Here is a 19,281-nt window from a genome sequence, read left to right as displayed (position 1 = left end):
TCAAAATCTATGCAGCTATGCATGGTAGCCAATCAGCCGCTAACTTCAGATTGTTACGCTTTGACAATAATGCATGGAAGCTGATTGGTTTGTATACAGACCTGCACTTGGATTGGCACCAGGGGCGGACTGACCATTTGGGGTCAGTAGGGGACCCCATGAGATGCCCCTGGTACCTTTTTCATAGGCTTTTTGAGTTTGGGCAAGGACACAGGGGCCCCATGATCCCCTGTTGCCCAGGGGCCCCATGAGTTGTCAGTCCGCCCCTGATTGGCACTGTGCAGTTTTAGTAAATAACCCCCAAAGTGTCTTTAGTCTGTGATCATTGGCTCACTGAAATATCACCTGTTTTTTTACATTTGTAAGGGCTGTGGTGTGTTAAAAGGAACAGAGGAGTAAAATAGTTCTAAAAATGTATAAATAAGTAAGCGCCTTCTAGATAGCAGCAGCTGTACACCAAAGGCACCATATAATACCTTCTAATAGACAATAATATACAAAAAGGTGCAGCGCTAAAACACAAATAAACATATATATACACGTACATAAGATCATACAAAGATATAAAGTGACACTGTGCACTCATATATAGATGCTATATCTATAGATTTAGATTTAGATATCTAGATTTGTGGCTGGTATAACGTGAAGAAAAATACTATATCCAAGAATAAGTCCAACGTGAAGGTGTGAGCAAGATCTCAACCGATCTACTGATTTCCAAACGACACAGACTGTGCACACGGTGAGACAATTAGGATACAGACTGCGCACTCACCAGATGCGCAACCTTTGTGCACTTTTATATAATATAGGGACTTCAAATATCTCATCAGAGGTCTGGTCAGATCTGGTCAGGTCTCCTTCGCTATCCCACGCTTTGCACTCAGCCTTCTCATTAGGTCATGATCACTCTGTGGATGTAACTGGCTCCCACAGGAGCTCAGAAGAAACAGAGGAGGCCAGTAGTGCAGTATGTCTTAGGATGTTTATTCCCACTCAGATACTTATTAGGTACAAAGCAAGGGATGAATAAAGTACTGACCCGATATCTGATATAGCCAAAACCCTATGACTAAGAGCATTTGCTCGAAATGCGTCAGAGTCAGGCTGCAGCTGTTTGACGCTATACCGCCGGCACCACGAGGGGTCCCGGCGGCAACTTTATATCGGGTCAGTACTTCATTCATTCCTTGCTTTGTACCTAATAAGTATCTGTTTGTAAGTGGGAATAAAAAAATGATTATATGTGACATATATTTACAATATATTGGCCTACGCTAATATATTTTATCATGTATCCTAAAAAATTTTAATGTAAACATTTTCTAAAGGCATATATTTAAAAATATTTTTATTTTAAATATATTCTTCAGATTTTAACATATAAAAAAGTAATTTTAACATATATTTTTACATATACTTGTAAATGCATTGCAAAAATGTAGATTAGATGTATTTTTAAAGACATATATTTGAAACTGTATTTTAAAAATATTTTTCATATATTTTCCAATGTATAAAAAACGTATCTCAACATACAATATATATATATATATATATATATATATATATATATATATATTTATTTATTTGTTTGTTTGTTTGTTTAGTTTGAAAAATAGTTTTCAAATATATTGATTACAGCCAAAATTGTAGTATTTCAAATATGTGTCAATATATTTGGGAAGAGTATTTTAAAAATATATTTAAAATATTGTATGCCCCTTGAGGGTTAGGGAGTGTACAATATATATGTAAAGCGCTGCGTAGATTGACGGCGCTATATAAGCACCTATAATAAATAAAATAAATAAATAAAATGTATAATATTTTTTCTTCCACGTGGGATGCTTTACAGGCTCCTAGAACAAAACATAATAAATGCACATTTTTTTACCTCCAAAAAAATGCTCCTTTATTATTTTTTGTTGAAAGGTGAACTTATCCTTTAAATTTAGGTCAACATAATGGTCTCTTGGTTGATTCCCATAAGATAAAACTTTTTTTCTTTAAAAGCAAGGTTTGAGAACTGTTGTGCTGAAAATCCCAATCATTTGGTGTGGTGTCTTTTTGTTGGACAGTAGTATAGGTTGTTAGAAAAAAAATGTTGATATTACAAGCAGTAGAATCCATTTGTTGTCCTTTGCCCTAGTTTGTCCAGATTAAAAAGCATGACATAATACTGAGGTTAAAAGATGAAAGGAAGAATTAATAATGTAGTAATTATATAGTCTTCTATATGTGATTGTTGAGTACAGTACATCTGCTGTGTATCTTATGTGTGATAATATTTGTTTTATCATTTTCTCCTGTAGAGAGCTGAACAGCTTTCCAAAGTCCTTCAAGACATAACAGCTTCTGAGACGTTTACACATTTTAAGCTTAATTACTACGAAAATTTATATAAGAAAGGTAAAACATCCAGTTACTTTAGTATAACTTTAATTACACTTTACAAACCTGCATTTCTGGAAATGCCTAAGGCCATTTTAGAGAATATTTTAATGGGAATGGAAAAGTGTTCCAGCTTCAGAATTCAATGAATGCAAACATGAAAGAATAGAACAAAAATATTGCTGTTTCACACAGAAGCCAATGGTGTTCAAAAACAAGGCAAGCACACATTGCATTTGTTAGGTACACAGTTAACCCCTTGATTGCCCCTTATCATTAACCATTTCCCAGCCAATGTCATTAGTACAGTGACAGTGTACAGTATTATATCTAATCACTGTATTAGTATCACTATTGATATCAGTGTTAGTTAACTTACCTCCCACTGAGTGTTTGTTAGCGCCAGATTGCCTGCCACACTATCACAGTTCCACTATATGTCACTGGCAGGGGCGGACTGACCATTTGGAAACTCGGGTGCTGCCCGAGGGCCCGGGGTCAGTAGGGGGCCCCAAGAGATGCCCCTGGTACCTTTTTCATAGGCTTTTTTGAGTTTGGGCAAGGACACAGGGGCCCCATGATCCCCTATTGCCCCGGGGACCCCATGAGTTGTCAGTCCGCCCCGGTCACTAGTAATCGCCATTACCAGTATAGCGTCATAGCTGCATATATTTAAAAATATATTTTTGATATATTGAATATATTTTTGATATATTGACATATATATTGATTGTAGACACTATAACGTTCATGTAGACCAATTAATATACACTTATTGGGATTTGTTTTTACCAAAGACGTGTAGCAAAATACAGTGTGAACCAAGTTTATGAAGAAATTGGATTTTTTTTTTATTTTATTGGATATGTTTTAGAAAAGAAAGTAGAAAATTTAGTTTTTTTCAGAATGTCCAGTCTTTTTCTTTTACATAATAAAAAATTTAAAAAAATCCAGTGGTGATCAAATACCACCAAAAGAAAGCTCCATTTGTATTAAAAAAAAAAATAATTATAAATTTAATTTGGATACAGTGTTGCATGACTGAGCAATTGGCAAATAAATTAGCATAGTGCTGAATAGCAAAAAAAAATACCCAGGTCATGAAGGGAGTAAAACCTTCTGGAGGTCAAGTGGTTTAAAAGCAAGCATTTGTCAGTCTGTACAGTAAATTTAAAAATTAGCCATGAATATGAAGCAGATAGCTTGCTCCTTACAATAGCTCATTCTAGTATTAGCTTTTGTAAAAAAAAAAAATAAAAAAAAAAAAATTACCCCCCCCAAAAAATGACTCAAGGGACTTATATAAAAGGATGTGATCCTTTGGGAACGCATAGGGCAGTTTGATGTCTAAATCTTTTTATAAAATAGTGCCTATCCATTCAGTCTGTTCCCTGGCCGCAGACACAGCTTTGTTCATTTTATGATGGTGATAAGTTGGACCACCTTATCACCATCATCATAAAATGAACAAAGCAAGATGCAGTAATCTTCCTTTAATGATATATCTCCTTTTTTTCTCATATTCATTTTATTCAGGACTTACACATCAGCGTGATTTTATTTTAATGCTTTGCGTTTTAATAAAATGCACAGCTTTTATCCCCGGGGCAGACAGATATATTAGTCTGTTATGTCCTTTGGATACAACTTGCCAGGGCAGCGATTTACAAATATTTCCAAGAGACGCCATAATATTTCATTCCACCCACACAATGTCCCCACGCCATAACACATAACTATTTTTGTAAAAGAGAAATTTCCTTTATTTTTTCCAGCCTCTAAGGTTATTACATTTGCATTAAATGCTACAGCTATATAAACTGAAGATGACTGTATGCAAAAGAGAAAGGAAAAGAAGAAATAAGCATCAGTGTAAATGCTTTTTTCCCATGCTCTGCTCCTTCATCCTGTTGCCTATAATTGTGTGCATCCTGCCTGAATTAATGACACAGAACTGGAAATTAAATATTTCATAGTTGTAGAATGTATTCCTGTCTTCTTCTATCACTGAGAAGCGCATTGCACATTGTTTTACCATCATTTACAGTCATTTATGCTTGCTGGGTTTCCGCGCACAAATACCTTTAATCAAGATAATGTCTTGCAGTTTTTGCCTCAGAAATGGATCTTATTTCCTATAAAGCAACATAATGCTTTTGCATGACATTATGCCAGTTGTATATTAAAATAAAACAGCGTCTGCAGATTTTAAGGGCATAAATGCAATAAGATTCAAGGTCTAAATGTTGGCGCAACCAATATCCTAAAGTAGATTCAAAACTCATATAAGCTGTAATATGTTTAAAGATTCTTAAAAACATTTTATTAATTTAAATAATCTGCATCTGTCATTAAAATAAGAACTAGAGATCCTGCCATGAATGTCCTTGCCCAGGCGCTTCCAGTTATGAGGCGGTAACTGTCTCCCAATTGTGTTCCAGTATTGTTACCTTGTCTCATACACCAGTGAAGGAGAATACATGCAGCTGTGCCAACACATATGCACAGCCCCATGTATAGGTAGATAGATGGATGGATAGATGGATAGATGAGTAGAAGGATGGATGAATAGAGGAATAGATGGATAGACGGATAGATGAATAGATGGAGAGATGGACAGATGGATAGATGAATAGATGGATAGATGAATATATGAATAGATGGATAGATGGATAGGTGAACAGATGAATAAATGGATAGATGGACAGATGAATAGATAAATAGATGGATGGATGAATAGAGGAATACATGGATAGATGAATAGATGGATAGATGAATAGATGGATAGATAGATAAATAGATGGATAGATGAATAGATGGATAGATGGATAGATAAATAGATGGATGGATGAATAGAGGAATAGATGGATAGATGAATAGATGGATAGATGGATAGATGAATAGATGAATAGATGGATAGATGAATAGATGGATGGATGAATAGATGGATAGATGAATAGATGGATGGATGAATAGAGGGATGGATGAATAGAGGAATAGATGGATAGATGAATAGATGGATAGATGAATAGATGGATGGATGAATAGAGGAATAGATGGATAGATGAATAGATGGATAGATGGATAGATGAATAGATGGATAGATGGATAGATGAATAGATGGATAGATTAATAGATGGATGGATGAATAGAGGAATAGATGGATAGATGAATAGATGAATAGATGGATGGATGAATAGAGGAATAGATGGATAGATGAATAGATGGATGGATGAATAGAGGAATAGATGGATAGATGAATAGATGGATAGATGAATAGATGGATAGATGAATGGATGAATAGAGGAATAGATGGATAGATAAATAGATGAATAGATGGATGGATGAATACAGGAATAGATGGATAGATGAATAGATGGATGGATGAATAGAGGAATAGATGGATAGATGGATAGATGAATAGATGAATAGATGGATAGATGGATAGATGAATAGATGAATAGATTAATAGATGGATGGATGAATAGATGAATAGATGAATAGATGGATGGATGGATGAATAAAGGAATAGATGGATAGATGAATAGATGGATAGATGAATGGATGAATAGAGGAATAGATGGATAGATAAATAGATGAATAGATGGATGGATGGATGAATACAGGAATAGATGGATAGCTGAATAGATGGATGGATGAATAGAGGAATAGATGGATAGATGAATAGAGGAATAGATGGATAGATGAATAGAGGAATAGATGGATAGATGGATAGGTGAACAGATGAATAAATGGATAGATGGACAGATGAATAAATAGATAGATGGACAGATGAATAGATAAATAGATGAATAGATGGATGGATGAATAGAGGAATAGATGGATAGATGAATAGATGGATAGATAAATAGATGGATGGATGAATAGATGGATAGATGAATAGATGGATAGATGAATGGATGAATAGAGGAATAGATGGATAGATAAATAGATGAATAGATGGATGGATGAATACAGGAATAGATGGATAGATGAATAGATGGATGGATGAATAGAGGAATAGATGGATAGATGGATAGATGGATAGATGAATAGATGAATAGATGGATAGATGGATAGATGAATAGATGAATAGATTAATAGATGGATGGATGAATAGATGAATAGATGAATAGATGGATGGATGGATGAATAAAGGAATAGATGGATAGATGAATAGATGGATAGATGAATGGATGAATAGAGGAATAGATGGATAGATAAATAGATGAATAGATGGATGGATGGATGAATACAGGAATAGATGGATAGCTGAATAGATGGATGGATGAATAGAGGAATAGATGGATAGATGAATAGAGGAATAGATGGATAGATGAATAGAGGAATAGATGGATAGATGGATAGGTGAACAGATGAATAAATGGATAGATGGACAGATGAATAAATAGATAGATGGACAGATGAATAGATAAATAGATGAATAGATGGATGGATGAATAGAGGAATAGATGGATAGATGAATAGATGGATAGATAAATAGATGGATGGATGAATAGATGGATAGATGGATAGATGAATAGATGGATAGATGAATAGATGGATGGATGGATAGAGGAATAGATGGATGGATGAATAGAGGAATAGATGGATAGATGAATAGATAGATGGATGGATAGAGGAATAGATGGATGGATGAATAGATGGATAGATGAATAGAGGAATAGATGGATAGATGAATAGAGGAATAGATGGATGGATGAATAGAGGAATAGATGGATAGATGGATAGATGAATAGACAGACAGATAGATAGATGGACAGATAGACGGGTAGACGAGTACACGGATAGACGGATGAACAGATGGACAGATTGGATAGATGAACAGACGGACAGATGGATAGATGGATGGATAGATGGACGGATAGACGGGTAGCTAAGTAGACGGAAGGACGGATGGACAAATTGGATAGATGGACAAATTGGATAGATGGACAGACGGACAGACAGACAAATTGGATAGATGTACAGATTGACAGACGGACAAATTGGATAGATGGACAGACGGACAGACAGACAAATTGGATAGATGTACAGATGGACAGACGGACAAATTGGATAGATTGATAGATGGACAGATGGATAAATGGACAGATGGACAGATAGATAGAATGTTGGGTGCCACGTCTAAGGGCTCATATTGCCGCACCTTTTGACATGAGCCATAAAGACCCAATTCCATTGTCCAGGTGTTTATTATGTAGGCTTAAAGTGTTACTAAACCCAGGACCCTGCATGCACTCTATCTGGTCTCCCACAGTACACACTACATGGAAATGCAATTATTTTTGTAAACATAAACTGCTAAATACCTTTTCTCATCAGCAATTAGAGCAGTCTTGTGACTTCTATCAGTGTCCAGCTGAGCACTGGTTAAAACTTGTAGGAGGAGTTTTCTTTCTGCTCTAGGAGGATGCAGAACCCCTGACCTCTGTTTGGACAGTGCTGATTGGCCCTGTGTTGATCACATACACTCTCCCAAGAAAAAGAAAAAACCTCTCTAGCAATACACACCAAACTGAGCATGTCTAGAGTGTCTCCACACAAGATGTCTTATCAGGAGATAAGAGAGGGGCACTGGAAGAAGGGGAGGATCAGAGAGGACAGGATCAAACACCATTTTTACACAAAGCAGAGGATTACCCACTTAGGTTCGACAGTGAGTATAACAAGCATGCTTTACTGCATATACAGACTGATTTTACTCTTGTGGGTTTAGTAACACTTTAACTCGAAAATGTGCAAACATGACGGAACACGCTCTCTGCCTTTCTTCCACTTTGTGGAAACAATAGACAGAAATTATTCTAAAAAAAAATAAATTGTATGCAGAACTCAAGATGGATGTTTATTACATTCCATTAATAACATTTATCACATAAATCTGATTTTTTTTTTCTTTTAGTGATTGCAAAATGGGAAAGTTTTGGAGGAAAGCCATGGGATCTGCTGGAGCCAGTGGATGGATTTCATCCTAATCAGGTACGGAAATCTTGACACATCTACTTCTTTGTGCACTTAGAAGGGGTCCTACACGAAGACTGCCTCTTCAGCTTTGTCTCATGGGGAATGTGATTCAACTAGTCAGAGGGATTTCTTGAACAAGGGATGCTCATTGGTATTATTTGGAAAAATACAAAAACATGATAAGACCAAGATAGAGGTTTTGATTGTTTAAAATGCCAAAGCAACTAAAACATAATTTAAAATAAAACTGCAGTAAAGGTACAGTTATCATTTAGCAACTGGTTATGACATCTTCATAGGAGCATTTCTTTTGTTGCCAGGAGTGTCTCAGAGAAGACCACATGTCATATTTATAGATGAATTTAGTGGAGATTTCTACGTTCATGTGGTTTATAGTCAACTTTACAGTTAAAATATATAAAGCCCTAAATTAGACTGTACTTATGTATAATCCACTATACAATAATTTAATATGGTAATATTAATAAATAACAATGCATATATTAACCACTTCCAAATCCGTCCCATGTATATAAACGGCCAGATGGGAGCATTGCAGGAGCTGGTGGCCATTTATAAACGTCCTCCCCGCTTCCCTGCCTGTGCATGCTCCCTAGGAGCGCTCGACACTGCGATCCGGTGCCCGCTGTGTCCTGAGGACACAGCAGAACACCAATCGCTGTACGAGACCTCTGTGTGAGGTCCCGATCATGTGATCACTGATTGGCCAATCAGTGATCACATGAATAGTAGTAAGCAAGCTGTCACTTCTGACATCATTGCTTACTACATGTGAAATCTGTGAATGATCAGAGAGGTCACATGGTACAAGGCTGTTGTACAAAACAGCCTTATACCATGTGACAAGCTGTGACCAATCACAACTTACACAGTATTTCTCAATGGCTGCAAGAATGCAGCCAGAGAGAAGGAGAAATGATTGCTTTTACAGCCTTTATGGGTGTAAAAGCAATCAGTGTAAAAAAAAAAAAAAAATCTTTATCACCCCCCACAAGTAGTACAGTGTCACTATGGTGACACTGTACTGCTAGGGTGACCGTATGTAAAAAAAAAAACAAAAAACAAATAATAATATAAAAAATTTAAAAAAAACGTCAAACATTTTTTGAAAAATTATCATTTTTGGTTATAAACTAATTTGGGTTATTTCTTTTTTTACTAAAAAAGATAGATGAATACATTTTGGCCAAGATTTATGAAGAAAGATTATTTATTTACAAAGTTTTATAAGAAAAACACTTTTTATTTCATTTGTATAGCAAAAAAATAAAAATCCCAGTGGTGAATAAATACCACCAAAATAAAGTTTTATCTGTCTCAAAAAAATGCAAAAAAATTAATATGGGTAGTGTTGCATAACGCAATTGTCATTCAAAGTGTGATTGCATACAAAGCTGAAAATTGGCCTCGACAGGAAGGGAGTGAAAGTGTCCGGACTTGAAGTGGTTAAAAAATTGTATCAACTGACTTTAATTTGTATTGTTCAAACCTGCAGAGTAGTCAGTTGTTTTTGTTTACTTTTAAGAAGAACTTAATCAATATTAGTTTATGCTGCAATTTGTCACTCTGTTACTTTTCTATTGATTTTGACTCTTGTGTGCAGTTTCAGCTTTGTTTCTATTCATCTTTTTTGTTGTTTGTTTTTTGCAATAAATGGCAGAATGTGGTTGCTTGACTTCCTAAATTCCCAAACTGTTGTACAGTGTTAGAATTAAAATTGCCAAAAAATGAACTGGATACTGTGTTCTGGCTCACCCAACAGAATTCTAAGTAACTATCCAGAAATATGAAACACCTTAAAAAAGTATCAATCCATATACAGTATGGCTTTCAGTAGAAACTTCTGAGTTGCAAAGGAGGTTGAGAATTGTGATAGTACAATTCTCATTAATGTTCAAAGAAATGCCTAACTTTTTTCCTAACAATAGTGATAGTTCCCATTTCAGCTGAATAGGATAGGGCCAGAAAATATAGAGTTTTTCTATCTGATCCATAATTAGACCAAAAACTTCTCTTCCTAGTCCAGCTTTCAGAAAACGTATCTACACCTAATGATACATTTGAAACAAATGGAATCTGGAATGGTCCTGGAATCATTTACAATGAATTAAATACAGTATATATATATGTTTTTGTTCTATAGAAAGCCTCTGCAGTTGGAGCAGATCTGCTCTGGGAAGAAGCAATGCAAAGATGGCCTGGACTTTTTGGAAAAGAGAATCCTTTTAACAAAGAAATAATAGCAAGATTTGGAGACCAAGGTGGACACTAATGAAGATTTAGCGACCAAGGTGGACACTGATGAAGATTTGGCATGTGCAATAATCCTTACTTCTGAAAACTCAATTGTTTCACTCTAGTGTTTGCTAAACATTTGTCCCACTCTTTGTGTAGGTGGTTGGCAAGTGGACCTTTGAGATATCCCCGCTATGTTCTTGATCAATCCATGGAAGGAAAACTAGGTGTAAGGGGGCTAGGTACTTTTCAATAGATACCAAGATTTGCAAAGAGTTGTGTTGCCAGTCAACTAGGCTTGTGAGTTTTTTTCCCCAGTATTTGAAGTTTTACTATGAGATTAATTTGATATGTGGCACACTGGTTATTTAAGCAGCATTTCTTTTATACACATGTGGTGGATTTTGTGATTGGGCAAGCATGTTGTATAACACGCTACCATCTTTCTGGTTGCAAAGATAACATTTTACCTTTCGGTTTTTTTTGTCACTCTCTGAAGGGCGGTCACTTGCAGTACTGTGAGCTAAATGAAGGAACCCTGTGAAATAATTTTCTTGTATTAATCTTTATTCTACATTACAGTCATTGGTCTGTGACCAACTGTCATGGATAGGAATGGTCAAAGACAAGCAGACCTCTTGTCACTATCAGTGTTAATAGACGGATCTTCCCAATTCATTTCATTCGGCACATGCCTAGACACCCTTATGAGTTTTTAATTGATTTAGGTGATGTTAGATCTTTGCAGAAGAAATGAGAACCAATCCCGCAGTTATCAGATTTCGCAGAAAACTTTTGCTAGTGATGAGTGATTATGGTGCCTATAGGATAACAAGTACATGAGTGAGAGATGTTTTGACCTGCCCCTCAGTATAAAAAAATGTATGTAGCAAAAAAAAAAAAAAAAACAGGCCCACACTAAGAAATATGGCTGTAATAGAGAATGCTAGCGCTTGCACAGAGATGGAAAAACAGCAGGATAACTCTGTGAAACTGAAAACAATCCTAGATCTTGTTTTTTTATTTACTTTAATAAAGTTGTATGAATTGTATTAAACAGACTGCCTTTGTATACTAGGTCATCTGTAATTTTGCACATTTTTGTGTCATCTGGTTTATGTAGAATGCAATAGTTTTTTTTATAAATCTTTATGACTCATATTTTTCATGTGTTTTCATCTAAACTAGTTTTACTGTAGCCACAATTTGAATTTTATGAAGAAGTTGCTGGAGATTAAATATTAATTTAAAGCAAACTGTTTACTTGAAATGACATTGATAGCATTTATTAATTTCTGCAAAGCTCCTATTGGTAACTGATTCTCCAATGAGTATCCAAAACAGCCCCAAAAAACTGGATTATTTTGTTACTCACCATAAGATCCCTTTCTCTTTCGTTCATTGACAGGCACAGCCTCTTCTTATTCTCGATCATAGGTGGCGCTATAAACCCTATGGTCGAGAATAAGAGGCTGTGTCTGTCAATGAACAAAACAGAACACGGGACTTTTTTGTTACTCACCATAAGATCCATTTCTCTTTCGTTCATTGATGGGTACAGCCTCTTCTTATTCTCAATCATAGGTGGCGCTATAAACCCTATGGTCAAGAATAAGAGGCTGTGTCTGTCAATGAACAAAAGCGAAAACAGGATTTTTTTGTTACTCACCATAAGATCCATTTCTCTTTCGTTCATTGACGGGCACAGCCTCTTCTTATTCTTGATCATAGGTGGCGCTATAAACCCTATGGTCGAGAATAAGAGGCGGTGCCTGTCAATGAACAAAAAAGAAAATGGGATTTTTTGTTACTTACCACGAAATCCCTTTTTCTGAGTTCATTGATGGACACAGCCTCTTATTATTCTCGAACAAAGTTTTTATATCACCACATATATTTGAGAATAAAAAGAGACCATCAATGGACAGAGATTGTATTCATCTACCTAATGAATCAGGAAGTAGAGTTTAAATGCATGACCTGGGCAAACTACTTCAATTTTCTCTAGAGAAGTTAAAGTGGTTGTAAACCTCAGACATGAAATTTGAACAAAGCACATCACTTTGTAGTGGGTACTTGTCTCAATTAAGAGTAATAAGTGTCATTTCTGTCAGCTGCTTTGTTCCTCTACCATCAGCATGAATCACACGTTTTCCTGTCACTAAGAGAAAAAGGCGATGGGGAGGGAGCTCCAGCACACAGGCTGTGGTTGATAGCCTCAGCTCTGTTCCTGTGTGCTATGTAAAGGGAGGATGTCCCTTCCCTCCAATCAGCTCTCAGAGCTCTCCTCAGTGTGCTCTGTGGTGTGTAATTTCAGCTCTCCACCACCTGTTTTCTGAAAGCTCAGACAAGCTTTAAAAATCCTGTACTTTGAATGGGTGTAGAGAAGAGAAGACTGCAGATAAACAGGTAAAACATATGCAGGAGGATTTGTTTCATCTCTGTGTATCACCTGAGGCCACTTCACTGGGTATATGTAAGGGTTTACAAGCACTTTAAATTACAGGAGCAACAACATTATAGAGAAGAAATGACCTTGTAATTTTCATGGAGTATTCCTGCAATGTCAGTTCCCAGTAAGAGTAATTCCTCATCAGAGCCAGATCACAGCAGAACACAGTGCAGGAATCTCACCTTCCGTGCGCATTTCCTGCAACATCTTCAAAACGCACTGCATTTGCGATCTGCAGCGGGTGTCAGTGTTAACTTAAAACCACTCCACCTGCAGGTTGTAGACACAGTGGGGTTTATTTACTAAAGCTGGAGAGTCCAAAATCAGACTCCCTTCTGCATAGAAACCAATCAGCTTCTAACCTCAGCTTGTTCAATGAAGCTTTGGCAATGAAACCTGGAAGCTGATTGGTTTCTATGCAGAAGGGAGTCTGATTTTGGACTCTCCAGCTTTAGTAAATAAACCCCAGTGTGTTTGCCTGCACCAGATCGCATGGTATAGTAGTACCATGTGACATGGTTGTTGTACATTTTTTTTTAAAGTAGTGCATGTACTACTTTTGGTGTGAAATTGCACTACACCCGGATTGCGTGTTTTTGTGCGATTCATGGTGTGAGCTGGCCCTTACATTTTAAACTCTATGGATGCTCATTTTGGAGATGTAACAGAAGATTTCAAGGATTAACCAGCTCTATAATGCTTCTAGCAAAGGTCTGGAAGCTGCTAAATCAAATATTTCACCAGAGACCCAATGATGTCCTGGTCACAGAAATCCTAGGTTGTGCTCATCATGTCACCCATATCCAGGTTTGATACACCTGCTTCACCCTGATGACAGGGCTACTAAGTTTTTATTATATACACATGGGGGTTTATTTACTAAAGCTGGAGAGTCCAAAATCAGACTCCCTTCTGCATAGAAACCAATCAGCTTCTAACCTCAGCTTGTTCAATGAAGCTTTGGCAATGAAACCTGGAAGCTGATTGGTTTCTATGCAGAAGGGAGTCTGATTTTGGACTCTCCAGCTTTAGTAAATAAACCCCATGGTGTCTATGGTGGGAGTGAAGCAAAGTATTAAGCATCACAAAGTAGGGCTAACCTGATTTGTAAACTTTAAGCAACTCTGTCACTTAAATTAATTTCTAAAATAAGTCACTGGTCACACCTCTGCGATTTAAAAATCACGCAATTTGTGTGTAATTTAAGCACGATTTCAGGTGCAATTTCTGAAGACTTTATTGCTACTTTATTGCTACTTTCAACAATTTCTTCCAATTTGCAGTGCGATTTACATTATATGTATGTGAAATCACAACAAAACTGCAGAAAAAGTAATGCAAGAACTACTTTGGAAATCGCGCTGCAGTAAATCGCACATGTTAAGACACTGACATTCACATTCATTAGATGCAATGTCAGGTGTGATTTCAATTCGCAAATCACACCGGTATGACTGGACACAAAAGCTAAACCTATAAAGCAGAACTTACACACTCGTCTCTTCTTCTGCCTGCACTGCCAATCACTTCAGTAGTAAAGAGAAACATCTTAAGAAATAAAAACTGGGAGTATTGGATTCCAGGTTTACTGCTACACTCAGTGGTTCCTCCTTGTGCCACTACTGTGCCCTGTAGTGATGTAGGGGTTGTCAAGAAGAATCTGACTTCATCGAGGAACCTTGGAAAAAGAACCTGACTTCATTGAGAAACCTTGGAAAAAGAACCTGACATCATTGAGAAACCTTGGAAAAAGAACCTGACTTCATCAAGGAACCTTGGAAAAAGAACCTGACTTCATTGAGGAACCTTGGAAAAAGAACCTGACTTCATTGAGGAACCTTGGAAAAAGAACCTGACTTCATTGAGGAACCTTGGAAAAAGAACCTGACTTCATTGAGGAACCTTGGAAAAAGAACCTGACTTCATTGAGGAACCTTGGAAAAAGAACCTGACTTCATTGAGGAACCTTGGAATAAGAACCTGACTTCATCGAGGAACCTTGGAAAAAAAACCTGACTTCATTGAGAAACCTTGGAATAAGGACCTAACTTCATTGAGAATCCTTGTAAAAAGAACCTGACTTCATCAAGGAACCTTGGAAAAAGAATCTGACTTCATTAAGGAACCTTGGAAAAAAAACCTGACTTCATTGAGGAACCTTGGAAATCATAATTCCTGAAGGATCTTCAGCGGGTGCTTTTTCTTTATTAATAGCGACTGGTAGCACAAGAAGCAAGAGAGGAAGCATCTAAGATCAGTGCAGCTTTATTTTAGATATTTAAGCAACATCAAAACTAATATCTAAAATATTAGGAACGTTATTTATGAAATACTACTAGGTTTAAAAGCATACTTGCAAATGTGTCTTCATTTATAGGTGGTATGCAGTTTCAGCAGCAGAATCATAGATTCTGTATGACCTCTGCCGTAATCCACTAGAGCAGCTTTGCTCAGAGGCTATGGCCTTTCCACCGCCTACCTCTATTTATATCAGAACTCTAAGATCTCTACAAAAGATCAGAGCATGGTGCTACATAGATTGATGTAGATATTCCTAGTTGCACCTTCCATCTTCCCTCCCGTGATATCACTTCCTTCTGCTTTCAATCTTTTCATCCAGTAAGACACAAGAGGCTGAAAATGATTTGGCAAGGTGATGGGTGGAAGTTTAATACAAAGCAAATCATTTTGTTTAATGGTTGGTAAGTGGCAGCAATGCTATTCATGATTACATGGTGCTATTTTTAGTATTTAATAGTTCTGCTTTATCAGATCCCATGGTCACTCTAGATGTAATTTGTAGAGCGGCAAATAAGATATTAGTACCCGGTGCTACTTGGCAGACACAGTTATTTGCATAGCATGCTATAAAGCCAGAAACAAATGCTGCTACAGAATTAAAAGAATATATTCACAGAACTGCAATAACAATATGCAGCTTGACAAAATCTGAGTTGATTCAAACAGAAGCCAATTTCATAGCATAAAGAACACAAACTATAAATTTATACTGAGAAACCGTTCAGCAGGAAAAAACACATTTACAGACTGAGGCTAATAACGGAATGGCTCCACCTGAGGCCAACTATCTGGCTTCCAAGCTTCTGATCTGTAACTTACCATAACAACTCATCAGGCAGAACAGAAAAGGAATACATATTTATAACTGCTTAGATGGGATTGTCACTGCACAATGCTAAAAAAAAAAAGACCAATTGTTCAAGATGAGCTAAAAGTGAACCTGTGGGGTGAAAAGATACGCTAAAGCTAAACGAACAGCAAGACTTCAGAACTGAGTGCATAAGCTTTAACATTCTCCCCTCCAGAGCTCTTGGAACCCCACAAACTAGGACTTTCTAGAGGTCACTACAGTATTTGCATAAGCCTATATTTATTTATTACAGGCACTTATATAGCGCTGTAAATTTACGCAGCTCTTTACACACACACACACATATATATATATACACACAGTTGTGTTCAAAATAATAGCAGTGTGTTGAAAAAAGTGAATAAAGCTCAAAATCCTTCTAATAGCTTTTATTTCCATACACACAAATGCATTGGGAACACTACACATTCTATTCCAAATCAAAACATGAAGAAAAATATATCAAATTTGTGTTGTTCCTCTAAAAAATTTGAAGAACAGAAAAGTGACTGTTCAAAAAAATAGCAGTGTTTGTATTCTTCTTTACAAACTCAAACATTCACTATATAAACTGAAAAATGTTTGAAGATTTTGCTTTCCTTTGAATCACTTAATTAATATTTAGTTGTATAAGCACTGTTTCTGAGAACTGCTGTACATCTGTGTTGCATGGAGTCAACCAACTTCTGGCACCTGTGAACAGGTATTCCAGTCCAGGATGATTGGACTACATTCCACAGTTCTTCTCTATTTCTTGGTTTTGCCTCAGAAACTGCATTTTTGATGTCACCCCACAAGTTTTCTATTGGATTAAGATCCGGGGATTGGGCTGGCCACTACATAACATCAATCTTGTTGGTCTAGACCCAAGATGTTGCACGTTTACTGGTGTGTTTGGGGTCGTTGTCTTGTTGGAACACCCATTTCAAGGGCATTTCCTCTTCAGCATAAGGCAGCATGACCTCTTCAAGTATTCTGATGTATTCAAACTGATCCATGATCCCTGGTATGCGATAAATAGGCCCAACAACGTAGTATGAGAAACATCCCCATATCATGATGCTTGCGCAACCATGCTTCACTGTCTTCACAGTGTACTGTGGCTTGAATTCAGTGTTTGGGGGTCGTCTGACAAACTGTCTCCGGCCACTAGACCCAAAAAGAACAATCTTACTTTCATCAGTCCACAAAATGTTGCGCCATTTCTCTTTAGGCCAGTCAGTGTGCTCTTTGGCAAATTGTAACCTCTTCAGCACATGTCTTTTTTTCAACAGTGGGACTTTGCGGGGGCTTCTTGCAGATAGCTTGGCTTCACATAGGCGTCTTCTAATTGTAACAGTACTCACAGGTAACTTTAGACCTTCTTTGATCTTCCTGGAGCTGATTGTTGGCTGAGTCCTTGCCATTTTGGCTATTCTTCTATCCATTCGAATGGTAGTTTTTCACTTTCTTCCACGTCTTTCAGATTTTGGTTGCCATTTTAAAGCATTTGCAATCATTGTAGCTGAGCAGCCTATCATTTTCTGCACTTCTTTATATGTTGTCCCCTCTCCAATCAACCTTTTAATCAAGGTACGCTGTTCTTCTGAACAATGTCTGGAAACGTCCCATTTTCCTCAGAATTTCAGAGAGAAATGCACTGTAACCAGCATGTACAACATTTGCTGCCTTCCTTCCTTAAATAAGGGCAATAATTGCCACCTAACGATAAATTGAAGTACAACAGCGCTAGGTGTCTAATAATTAGTTCAAATAGATGAGTGTATGGATTAAAGAGATAATTAGTTGAGCTGCTGGCATAGGAAGTAAACCTCAAAAAATTTCGGATAATATGTCATAGAATTATGCAGCGCTCATAAATCAGATCTCATAGTCCACAGAGACCTGATAGCATATAGTAAATCTAGATTAGATATACCATTAAATATAAAGCATATAAGACTCGTGACTTCTGTGGTGCATCCAGGATTGGAAAACCAGAAAAAAGTTTGTGACTCTTGTGTTGAAAAAACTGACAGAAGTTTGCACTAACCAGATGTCTCAGCACATGGAGCATGGAGTAATTAAGACCTACTCCTGGTACTCTGAAAGGAAGCCACTGGAAGGGATGATGTCATCTGATCTCTCGCCACTAGATGTCATGTTCCCAGGACAGCAGGACGATGATTCCAGAAATATACATCAGCCAATGGAAAGATGAATCCAGCAAGCCAGCCAGCAACACACAGGAGACCAAGAGGAGCCAGGCACCTTCAAAAAGCCCGGGCTCCCTGTCAAATCCCTCTCTGCGCTCCACCACAGACCATCTGGTTAGTGCAAACTTCTGTCAGTTTTTTCAACACAAGAGTCACAAACTTTTTTCTGGTTTTCCAATCCTGGATGCACCACAGAAGTCACGAGTCTTATATGCTTTATATTTAATGGTATATCTAATCTAGATTTACTATATGCTATCAGGTCTCTGTGGACTATGAGATCTGATTTATGAGCGCTGCATAATTCTATGAATAATTGCCACCTGTTTTTCAAAGAATGAATGACCTCACTAATAGAACTCCACACTGCTATTATTTTGAACATGCCCCTTTCAATCAGAGATTCAATTACACCGAATCAGCAGCATGCATGTCATGACTGTTGGGTCTGTTGGATTTCTATTACTGTACTACACCTGCTAGTAAATTATTTGCCATGTAGAAATATCATTTCTACCAAAAACAGTGATTGATCAGGTTAGTGATGTCTGACTGCTATTATTTTGAACACAACTATATATATATATATATATATATATATATATATATATATATATAGTACATTCACATCAGTCCCTAACCCTCAAGGGGTGTACAATCTAAGGTCCCTAACTCACATTCATACATACACATACTAGGGCCAATTTAGACAGGAGCCAATTAACCTACCAGCATGTCTTTGGAGTGTGGGAGGAAACCGGGGTACCCAGAGGAAACCCACGCAAGTACAGGGAGAACATGCAAACTCCAGGCAGTTGGTGCCGTGGTTGGGATTCGAAACA

The 19,281-nt window shown here is 37.0% G+C and overlaps 1 protein-coding gene across 2 annotated transcripts in view; it reads left to right on the top strand.

The window, feature by feature from the left end:
• The window catches only part of AOAH (acyloxyacyl hydrolase), a 202,443-nt gene extending 190,546 nt beyond the window's left edge, over positions 1–11,897 (top strand). For both annotated transcript variants that reach the window (XM_089687015.1, XM_089687006.1), the window contains 3 exons: positions 2,319–2,415; positions 8,324–8,400; positions 10,550–11,897. In XM_089687015.1, coding sequence (XP_089543141.1) covers positions 2,319–2,415; positions 8,324–8,400; positions 10,550–10,678 — 303 coding nt within the window. In that variant the 3' untranslated portion in view covers positions 10,679–11,897. The remainder of the gene's footprint in view (positions 1–2,318; positions 2,416–8,323; positions 8,401–10,549) is intronic.
• The last annotated feature ends 7,384 nt before the right edge of the window (positions 11,898–19,281 follow it).

Source organism: Staurois parvus, unplaced genomic scaffold, assembly GCF_062004578.1.
Source record: "Staurois parvus isolate SC_StPar_1 unplaced genomic scaffold, SC_StPar_1.0 ptg000020l, whole genome shotgun sequence".
In the NCBI taxonomy this organism is placed as follows: domain Eukaryota; kingdom Metazoa; phylum Chordata; class Amphibia; order Anura; family Ranidae; genus Staurois; species Staurois parvus.
Note: the sequence above shows the minus strand (reverse complement) of the source record. Positions and strands in the feature narration are given on the sequence as shown.